Below are 11,193 nucleotides of genomic sequence, written 5' to 3' on the forward strand. Positions count from 1 at the left end.
GCGGGCTGCCACCAGGGCCACCTCTGTCCCTGCCACAGGCCCTGGCATGTGGCCATCGCAGTGACTGCCCAGGAGCCCCCGTGCCAGGGGCTGACCAGGTGTCTGAGGAGCAGCTGCCTCCCCTTGGGCCAAGTGCGAGCCCTGGATGGAGCTTGGGACCCAGACCCCTCATGTCTATCCTGCTGACGCTGTGTGTCGTGCTCCTGCCCCTGGTGACTCCAGGCCGAGGTGGCCGGCGATGGGAGCCCTGCACAGGTAAGGGGGCTGCTGCCCTGGGAGCCGGGAGGGTGTTGCTAGGCACTGAATGCCACTTCCTGATGCGATTCAAGGTCCCTGGTGCCCTCGGACAGGTAGAGGCGGGGCGGGCAGAGGTGGAGAAGATGAAAGGGAGCAGGGAGGCAATCACAATAGAAACTCCTCGGTCTTTAACTGCTAACAGGGTGGGGACTTGGTTCAAAGCGGTAAGCAGCCGCCATCGGGGGCCCTTCACATGTATTTACCTGCTTGCCCTCCGGGGGGAGGCCTTACACCTGCTTTAGGAACGAAGCCCTCGAAGGAGGCGGAGAACCCAGGCCGGCACTTGGCAAAGCGCAGGGCCACCCCCCAGCCTGGCAGTTCTGTCCCATGAGAAGTGAGGAAGATGGGAACAGCCCCCAACACTCCTTTTGGGGGGATCTCCATCAGACCGGGGCTCCGCTGCCCAGCTCACCAGGGCTGCCGGGTGGGTGAAACAGGGGTGAGGGGTGGGCAAATTATGCTCCCTTCTTTTCAGGAAGGCCGAGTGGACTTGCTAATGACCATGACGACACCATACCTTCCTGGATTATCTACCAAGAGATTAAAAAATAGTAATTTAAAAAAGCAACGTAACAGGGAATCGAGGCCTGGTAGCCAGAAAGCCGGTTGCTGGACCATGAGCAAGTGATGTAGGCACGTGTGGCCTCGCGAGCGTGGCAATTTGGGTGTCCCAGGGAGTCGCCGAAAGGGGTTGGTGTGTGGTTCTGGTTTTATCTGAAAATTATTCATCCCTGGTTCCCTGGAATCAGCGAGGCGCCTCCATGCCATGGCTCTTCGCTCTGATGGCACTTGGTTCCAAGGAGGAGACCAGGAGATGCCTGCTGATGATCTAAGTTGGAGCACTGACTAGCATGGGTGGGGGTGTCTATTAAAGTCCCCAGCCCCCACCCTAAACAGCCAGCGTGAGCAGCCCGTGGGGTCCTGAGGCAGCCGCTGCGTGGGGTGTAGGGCCACCTGAGTAGGGTGCTGCACCTGCCCCCTTTACTGTCTTGGGCACCAGATTTGAAAATCATACAGGAGCCAGGTCAACCTGTGAGAAGTCCCCTGGCTTCAAGGGACTGAAGGCCCAACTCCCTCCCTGGCACAGGGAGCAGCACACGGGGTCCCAGCAGCCCCCGCAGGACCCGTGCCGCTCAGGGGCCCGTGCCGTCCTGAGTTCGCGGCAGTGTCCCGGTGGGGATGAGTCACTGACATGTACCTTCACGTTCCCTTCAGCGCTGGGAATAGAATCAACCTGCATCGTAATAATAAAGGTTATTTATAAAGCCCGCCCCCTCTCCCCTGAAGGTACATTGCAAATAGTTAAAAGATGACCCAGTTCTAAATACCACAATCGAGAGAGGAAAGATAAAAGTCACGAAATAATATTGAACTACACTTGGAACACTCCCAAGACACTTGTAGAAAGGCGAGTCGGGAGCTCAGGGAGTTAAAAACACCGCTTTGATTGCCTCCAGCTTTGCAAAGCACACGAGTTACGCTGCAGGGTTGTGTGTGTGCGTGTGTAGGAGCTGGATTCCACTTTCCTTTGGGCTTTGTTCACGGACCTGTCATCGCGTGTATGGGAAATGCCGGGGCCTCGGCTGCGGTACCTGGGATTTGAAGTCCTGGCCCCCCGACTCTGTCCAGGTTGGAGGGGTGGCTGGTGGCTGACGTGCGGGTCATAGGACAGCGGTGAAGGCTTCAGCTTGTGTGCTCCCCTCAGGAGGGTGCTGTGCTGGGAGAAGGCCGCTTTGCTTGCCACCACTGTGCCATCTCTCCGTCCCAGTCACACTCTCTCCCTAGTATCAGATTGCTTAAGGTCACTGCAGGGCTGTGGGGGACCTCCAGACTAAGATTTTCAGGGGTCCCCGGGCAGTGGGACAGCAGAGGGGAGAGAAACACACCTTAGGAAGTCTGGGCAAATGCAGAGGCTGGAGTGGCCCAGGAGTTGGGAGAACAGGGGACTATGGCTCAGTGGGACTTGGTGTCTGTATGGCTTTGGGATGTACGGGGAGGGGCAGTGCAGGAGGCCAGGGGTGGGGAGGGAGGGCCTTGTCTGGACAGGAAGCAGGCCTCTTCATCTGGCTTTCGGAGGGTTGGGACTGCAGGAGCTGTGTCCCAGTTAAAGGGGGCGTGGGGTCTGGGCAGGGGAGCAGGCAGGGGTCCCTGGGAAACTGGCCGGGACCACTCAGGTGTGGACTGACCAGCAGCGCCCCAACTGACTAGCACACTGACCAGCAGCAGGTCACCAAAGCCCTTTTTGGGAAGCTCATGCCGATGGACACCTCCTAGGGGAAGGTGGTGTGGCTGGGACCCTCTGCAGAGGGGTGGGGCCTGGGGACTGGCTGGCCCTTCTGCACAGTTTGTCTGATGGTCAGGTCTCAGTCTCAGCCAAGCCTGAGACGAGCCAGCAGTTGGTCAGCACGAACAAGCCTCCAGGGGTCAGGGGCCAGGTGGGAGGTGCAGCCACTGGACCAGCCTCAGGATGAGAGGGTGGAAGGGGCTCTGGAGCCAGCAGCTGGGGCTCAGGGCATGCCCTGGGTTGAGTGTGGCCGGCAGGATTCTGGGCCAAGATGCCTCTCGTGCTATTGGCCTCCCTGACCCTTAGAGCCAGGCCATGCCCTCTGAGGCTTGGACCCCTCAGCAGGGGCCAGTTGGAATAGAAAAGTTGAAATAAGGATTGCGAAGATACTATAAAAGGCCAGTGGTTCCAGCTGCATGACATATGTGTGGGTGTCCTTCGGGGAGACACCTGGGTGGGCATGTCCTAGAGGGGGGCTCTCCATCAGGGAAGGGGCAGCGGTCATGGGTGGGGGCCAGGTGGTGCTGGTGGAAAGTCCCTGTCATCCATCCCAACTCAGCTTGTCCCAACCAGGCAGGAGGCCAAGGTGAAGAATTCTGTGGGAGCCATAATTCTGGGGGACAGCTTGACCCAATGCATTGGGGTCACTGACAGGCTTAGGGGAACTGGGCAGAGAAAGGGGTAAAGTGGGGTGTCTGATGGGGATGGGAAGTCAGGAGAACCGTGTCCCACCTTCTGTGTTGTGTCTGTGAGTGTCATCTGTCACCTAGATCCTCACCCAGGACTCAAGGCCTAATCTGCATGGCACCCATCCACGCCCCCCCACCCCCCCACCACCTCCTCTCCTTCGTTTGTCCAATACCTAAGCAAGGATGGTGGCTGTGCCTGCCGCTGGGTCACAGCAGAAGGCAGTGTGTCCCAAGGACTGGGGACTTACACCTCCATCAAACTGCAGCTGTGCAGAGCAAACAGCTCTCGCCCCCTGGGCAGGAGGCCAGGAGAACCCAGAGGAGCCACATGGCCAAGGCTTTCGGCAGGGACCCCAAGGTGGGCCGAATGCAGGAGTGCGTAGAGTGGTCAGGCCTGGCGTGCCCCGAGCCTTGGAGACTGAGAAGTACCCACGGAATGCTGGGAACAGATTTGCATTTTAAAGCCAGCTGGCTGGGCGGCAGTGGGCATTTGGGCCCCTTTGCAGCTGGGGCAGTAAGTGGGGGTGGGGAGCGCCGAACCCTTTCAGGGACTTTGTCCTTGGACGTCTTTACCAGGAGCTCTGGGGTCGGTGGTGCTTCGGTGGGTGATTCCAGGTGTGAGTTCTGGCCCTTCGCTGAGAGGCCCCTGAAACCCGTTTCTGGGAGACAACCCCTGCTGGAGGCTCACATCCACACCAGTCAAGCCTTTTAGCCTTCTGCAGTTAAGGAGCCTGTAGCTTCTCTCTCCTGGTCCGCTGCTGTCCTCTGTGCGGCGCCCACCGGCCCCTGGGAATCTGAGCAGCAGTCCCCCGGCTGGCACTGGAGGTCCCGGAGGCCAGAGGCCATGGAGGGGGAGGAGGCTGACAGTTCTACTGGGCCCGGGAGTGGCTGGCAATTAGGGACAAGCCATTCCCATCACTTGTAGCGCTAATGCTTTTTATGTATGTCACTTTTAGCGAAAGTTCATACGTGGCATTAAATGAATGACAACTCCCACCCCATCAGGACAGGTTCAGTGACCTGCACTCTGGAGGAGACCCCAGCACAACCCTCATCCTTGTCTCTCCAAACACAAGTCTGAGGGACACCCATCCCCTTCTCCCCCAAGCACAGAGGAGGCCACGCCTTACACCAGGACACTCTGTCACCCTGACACCTGTTTTCCTTTTAAAAATTCTCAGCTGTTAGGACAGGGGTATTTTTTAATTATTTGCACAGAAATCGGGAAACAAAGAATATTCATTTTTTTTCTAATGGAACCTCATAAAAATCAGAACCGCTGATTCTGTGGTTTCGATCTTTAAAAGTAAATCATGGATTTCCCGGCAGTCTTTTTCCACAGTCAAGGCGCATGCTTCGGGTCTGGACCGGTTTCCTGACGGACCACCCCATTTCCCGTCCCCTCTGCACCCCTCCTCCCCCGCCCCATCCTCCCAGGTGGATTCTGAGCCCCAGGCTTAGAGAACTCCGTGTTGGGGCAGGAGGCGCCCACTACCCTTCTCATCCAAGTCTGGGGGGCGGGGGGGGGGGGCGGCGGGAAGATGGGACAGGATGCTTGGCTGTCACCCTCCGCACCCCAACCCCGCATCTCCGATTGCAGGAGCACCCCGAATGCGGGCTCTGGCTGTTAGAGCCCCTCCCTTCCATCACAGCGACTTTGTTAACCTTTGCCCTGCGGTGGAGATCTTCCGGGGGCGGGGGAGGGGGTGGTCTCAGAGGAATCCAATCTAAGGAGCATCTCGGGCAATGTCAGGCTCACTTACCTGCCATTGGTGGGGTGGGGGGGGGGGCGGGGGGCAGGGAATGCCAACCTCGCTGCACAAGTGACTTCAGGGTCGGCTTGCAGCCCTGGAGCCCCCTCCGCTGCCTCTTGGGTTGTTGGCGAAGGAAGGGGGAGGCGGGGCGACCTGGAGTCGGGAGCTGCCCGCTTTGGGCGGGGGAGGGTGGGGTGGAGGTGGCCCGCGGTCGGGTTTGCGGGCAGGGCTGGGTCCGAGGGGAGCACGGGGCACGGGAGGGTGTCGTGCTATTCAGAGGGGCAGGCGGTGTGTGCGTGTGAATGTGCACGCGCGTGCGCCGCTGAGAAAAACCCAGAGCATATCCACCCAGGAGATAAAATTCGTTTCATGCTCTTCCTTCCGCGGCTTGAACGGCGCCCTGACGCCGGTCTCGCGCGTGGAGGTGGGTAGGGGCCTCCCCAGGCTCGGATGCAGCTCCACAGCGCCCCCTGGCGCGGCGTGTGAGCAGCGGGTGGAGACCGAGCAGCCGGTGGAAACGCTGCTGGAGGCGGGCGCTCGGGGAACCCCTGCGCTGGGTTAGCTGTCGCCTTCCCTGGGAGTCTGCGTGTCGCGCACGCGGGGTCGGGGCTGAGCCGGGGCACTCCAGGGAGGGTCACCAGTGTGGGGCAGGCCGCTGCCGGCGTCCCGCAGAGCGGAGCAGAACAGCGCTCAGGCGGTGGCTTCTCCGGCTGTTTGTGGTTAAACCAGGGTGCCTTGGTCAGGGCGGCTTTCAGACTCTGACACCGCTGGGCTCCGTCCGGGTCTAGGGGTGGGGGATGGAATTCAGGGCCGTGAACTTGGGTGGGAACTCCTGCACCTTTGTCGTCTTGACTCCAACCCATTCGCAGCAGTCCTGCAGGGGTGTGCGGGTGTGCGCGGTGGTGGCGGCACCTGGGACTGGCACCCGCATTCTGTGCCCCATGGTAGATTTGGGGGGACATCTGTCCCCCATCCTCATGAGGCCGCCTTTCCTCTTGTTGGTTAATACCTTAACGAAAAATACCTGGTATGGCCGAAAGAGAGCCAAGTGCCATCCGGCTCAGTCCGGATCAGCTGGACCTCAGCAGCAAGCTAACCTACCAGTCAGAGCGTCTGCCCCTGATGGTCAGTGCGCATCATAGTGACTGACTGGTCCAACAGTTGAACGGACCGTCAGATGAACCGTCGGACACTTAGCATATTAGGCTTTTATTATATAGGATACCTGTTTCTAAGAAGTGTCTTATGGATTTTCAGTGCTCAGAGAGGTCCAGGCCCACAGGAGGTTGGGGTCCCCAGTTCACGGTCTCTGGGGGGCGGTGCAGATGAAGTTGTCCAGAGGCAGGCTGCTAAAAGCTACAGTCGACAGAAGTCCAGGGAATTTTCTGGCCCCATAACAGCTGGGGGAATTGATTTCTTACCACCCCTTTCATAATAGGGTGCCAGGAGGGAGGGGCAGGGTTCCCCCGGGAGAGTGATGGAGGCGGGCAGGGCAAGGTCCCCCAGGGGAAGCGGCCTCAGAATGTAGGAGGAAGGACTGTGGACACTGGTCCGCATGAATTCATGCCATCCAAGTCTCATTCCACTGGCAGGTTCCCTGAGGACCCCCGTTTTGTGTGGGTGACTCTGGAAAAGCCAGCCCAGCGCAGGGGGTCTGGACCAGGTTCTCCAGGGGAGAGTACGTGAGGGTCAGATGATCTCTTAAACCTGCTCTAAGGGTGGGGGCACTGACATTGACCCGCCTTTGAAGAGTGCTTTGCTGGGTTTCTTGGCCTCCTCGGTGGGACATGGTGTCATGTCAATAGCAGGGGAGGGTCAAGGGCGAGGAGGTGGCATTGGCTGGAGTATGGAGGCAGGGGGACCTCAGTTAGGAAGTGGCTCTGTCCAGGAGTGAGGGCTGGGCTTGGGAAGTTTGGGAAATGTGGGGGCCCCAAGCAGACTGGCAAGGAGGGAAAACCCTCCAAAGGCAGCAGGCCTGGACCCCAGAGTGTGAGCCCTTGAATCGCTTGAATCGCCTACCCTCTGGCTTTCCCCTCTGACCTCTGCCACACTCAGGCTGGACCTAGGGCAAGGGTCCCCCTGGCCTCTGCCACACCCAACTGGACCTGGGTCTGGGGAAGGACATTGTCATTGGCCTGTGCGGGCACAGTCAGGTAGGTTTGGGACATTTGAATAAAATGAGGATATTCAAGGGGAGATGGAGGGACAGGTGCAGAAATTTGGTTGTTTGTAGAAACCCTCTGTGTCAGCTCTGGCCCAGGAATGTCCTGGTCCCACAGCCTCCTGGCCCAGAAGCCAGCTTAGGCCCTGCCCCCTGGGGTCCTCACCCTGATCAGGGAGGGACAACAGGGTCCTCCTGCCAAGGGCCTGCTGGCCAGGGGGCTGTCGGCCACTTGAATCCCAGACATACAGCATAGCCACCTAGAGCTGCCCAGAGGTGCAGACACAGGAGTGCGGGCCGGGGACCGCTCTGGGTGGGCCTCAGACAACATTGTTGGAAAGCTCCCAAGATGTGACTTGTGTCTAAAGATGCAGAAGCCAGGGTTCTGTTAATCTGGAAAGCTGGACATAACCCACAACTAGGCCCAGAGAAAGGACAACGGTAGCCAGGACAGCAAGTTTATTCACTCAGCTCAAGAAACGGGTATGAAGAGGGGAGGGCAAACAGCATCTAGGGTGCGGGGGTCGAGACCAGGCAGGGGCCTCAGTAAGGCTATGGGAGAAAGGCCAGGAGCCAGGTCTGTCAGAAACAACCTGGGACCCCCAATAATAGGGGAGGTTCATCTCAGCTTCATCTGGGCCTGATGTGGAGGCTGCAGACAGGCTCAGCCTGGTTGTTGGGGTCTGAGGTTAGCAAGCGTTCATGCTGAGACACGTCCCAATGCATGTGCTGGGTTAAATCCTGAAGGCAGTTGTGAGGAGAGTGGGGGCTGGTCCTGGGGGATGTGCTCGGTCAGCAGCAGGACTTCTGGGCCGAGGTGGAGACACAGCAGGCTGGGCGGGAGCACACGGGGCGGCAGAGCAGGGACATGCAGGAGGAGGGTCTGCAGCAGGATGAGGTGCAGGGGGTGGCCTGGCAGCAGCTGGGCTGGCAGGAGGAGGCAGGGCCACAGCAGGAGGAGGAGGGCACGCAGCAGGCAGGCCTGCACACTGGGCGGCAGATGAGGGACACGCAGGAGGAGGGTCTGCAGCAGGATGAGGTGCAGGGGGTGGCCTGGCAGCACGAGGAGGCTGTGCAGGGGGTAGCCCCAGAGCAGACAGGCACACAGCACAGGGGCTTGCAGCAGACAGGTGTGCAGCAGACAGGCACACAGCAGGCCTGCTGGCAGGGGGAGGAGGTGCAGCAGGAGGGCTGGCAGCTAGACTGCTGGCAGCATGAGAGCGTGCAGGAGCTGGTGCAGGTTGACTGGCAGGGGCTGGATCCACAGGCCACCTGGCAGCAGGGGCTAGACATGCAGCTTACTGGGGTGCAGATGAGGGTCTGGGTGGGGACCAGGGCACAGCAGCTGGGGGCACAGCAGGTGGGCTGGCAGCAGGGGACACAGCAGCTGGGGGTGCAGCAGGAAGGCTGGCAGCAGCTGGGGGTGCAGCAGGTGGGGGCGCAGCAGGAGGGCTCACAGCAGCTCTCTGGACAGTCGTCCACCTGCCAGGAGGAGCCAGTGCAAGTGTCACAGGACCCGGGCAGGCAGGCGCGGTTGCCATAGCTCAGGTCACTGGAGCAGACGGACAGGGTGGATGTGGCCATGGTGGGGCAGAGGCTGGAGGTGAGCTGGGAGGAGTGTGTAGGTGTGTGAGTGTGAGTGTGAGTGTGTGAGGTGCCCAGGGCTGTCAGCTTTTATACCCCTCCTCTGTGTTGTGTGTTGCCCCAGCAGGAGGCTCACCACGCCCTCCCTTCCTTGTTGGTGTTTGGAGCCTGTTCCTGGGGAACCCTCGTTAGGGCTGGTTTATTTTCTTAGGAGATGCTGGCCAGCTCGTAAAAGTCCTGCCTACGCTTGAGGTTGGGTGGCCAGTCCTGACCAAGCCTGCTGAGTGGGCCTGAGAGACCAGGTTGGGTAGAGCTGAGGCAGGTGGACAGAGGGTGGGCTGCTGAGTGCTCATCGCAGGGACCTGGTGATGGGGGAGGGTAACTTGGATTCTGGGACCCAGGAATGGCTCCTCATGTGAAAGCCTGTCTCTGGGGCATGGGGTCCCCTTTCTTTTGCATTGTCACCGAGTTCCTGTAGATGATGGAGGGTGTGGCCAGTTCTGCCTGTGGTTGGCGCCAGCTGTCCCTGCCTCAGGTTGTGGCCTGATAGACAGGTGCAGCTTGGGGATGAGCAGCTTTGTGCTGTTCTTCCTCCAGCCTGTGGCTCAAGCTGGCGGGGTTATGCTGTGGGCAAGGGCAGGGTGGTCAAGATACATGTAGGAAGGGAGAGGGAGAGAGACATAGAAACATCAATGATGAGAGAGAATCATTAATTGGCTGCTTCCTACACGCCCCCTACTGAGGATTGATCCCACAACCTGGGCATGTGCCCTGACCGGGAATTGGATCGTGACCTCCTGGTTCATAGATTTCTGCTCGACCGCTGAGCCACACCAGCTGAGCTCAATGACATTTTAACCAGAATCCTTAGAAAGTATGAAAGCTACATTTATCATGCAAAGTTTGTCATCTACAGCAGGTCCTCAAGTAATGATATTTCTCATTATAATGTTGATGAGATGCCGTAGGAACCTAACTCTTGTTTGTCTCAGTGCCTGTGGTGAAGTTGACTTTGTTATTTGTCATTTCATTTAAAACTGCAGAATCTCTCCACAACGCTCAGCGAGGGCTGGCCGTACATTTGATTTTGTGTCCTGGGGCTGTAACAATTGGCCATACACGTAATGGTTTAAAACGACCGACATGGGTCCTCTCAGACTCTGGAGATCACCTGAGTGCAGTTTCCTGAGCTGAGACCCCAGGTGTCGCAGGGCCCCCCCTCCCCCAGGAGGCTCCAGGGGTGTCTTTCCCGCCACTTCCAGCTGCTGAGGCTCCGGGCATATCTTGGCAGTGATGCCGGTGCTCCAGGCTCTGCCTCTGGTTATGTGTCCGCCTCCTTGTCTGTGTGAGAAGGAAGTGGTGTCTCTCTCCCTGTGAAGGACACTTGTGAGGCCCTGTGGGGCCAACCTGGCTGACTCAGGACTGTGTCCCATCGCGAGATTCTTAATTTAGTCAGCAGCCTCTGGCCAGTCTGCAGAGTCCTTCCACACAAGGTGACACCCACAGGTGTGGTGTTAGGACGAGGCTGTCTTTGGAGGGGATGAGATTGGCTCACGGCAGCATTCTTTGCAAACACTCCATGTCTCACCTCCCCACGTGGTCTCTCCCCGCTCCACCCACCCCTCACTCGCACTGCCTGATTTGGTGTGTATGACCTTGGCAGGTCACTGTGGGCCCCCGCTTCCTCTTCAACAAGATGGGGTCCCAATGTACCCAGGCCATTGTGTGATTTATTTATTTATTTGTTTTTGTTAATCTTCATCCGAGGATATTTATACATTGATTTTTATTTTTATTTTTTTAGAGAGAGTGGAAGATGGGGGAAGATAGAGAGAAACATTGATGTGAGAGAGACACATTGATTGGTTGCCTCCTGCATGCACCCTGACCAGGGCCGGGGATTGAACCTGCAACCGAGGTATGTGCCCTTGAGCGGAACTGAACCCGGGACTATCCGATCCGCAGGCCGATGCTCTGTCCACTGAGCCAAACCGGCCAGGGCTGCTGTGTGATTGGAACACGTTCAGTGCTTGATGCTTACTCGGTGCTTCACCAAGCCCCTGGTCTTGCTGTGGTTTTATTGGCCATATGGCAGCACCGTGCTTAGCAAGGCAACTCCGATTGCCGTCAAGAAGAACCGGGATGCATCCTGCTGCTGGTCCAGCATGTGGGTTTGACCGGAACATGCAAGCAGGGGGCCGAGGCTTCAGGCCCAATGGCGAGTTCACACTACCCGGCCCTACAGTCAGATCCGAAGCTCTGATTTCCTGGGCTTCTACAGCATTTGGAGGGAACAGGAGGCCTTGTCCGTCCGTCCAGACACTTCTTTCACAGGTAGCCGCCTACGGAAATAGCTCCCAGGCTGCTGCTTGCGAGGTGGCTTTGGGTAAAAGGAGCACCCCAGGCCGTCTGTTCTCTCTGCTT

At 58.6% G+C, this 11,193-nt stretch overlaps 1 protein-coding gene across 1 annotated transcript; it reads right to left on the minus strand.

Annotated features, from left to right (window-relative positions):
* Positions 1–7,977: 7,977 nt before the first annotated feature.
* On the minus strand, positions 7,978–8,769 carry LOC308242733 (uncharacterized protein; the record flags this gene model as incomplete). The annotated part of the gene is made up of 1 exon (XM_080657203.1): positions 7,978–8,769. The coding sequence occupies one exon, from the start codon at positions 8,767–8,769 to the stop codon at positions 7,978–7,980; it is 792 nt and encodes a 263-aa protein (XP_080513329.1).
* Between the last annotated feature and the right edge of the window lie 2,424 nt (positions 8,770–11,193).

The sequence above is a fragment of the Plecotus auritus genome (genome assembly GCF_963455305.1).
Source record: "Plecotus auritus genome assembly, chromosome: 2".
In the NCBI taxonomy this organism is placed as follows: domain Eukaryota; kingdom Metazoa; phylum Chordata; class Mammalia; order Chiroptera; family Vespertilionidae; genus Plecotus; species Plecotus auritus.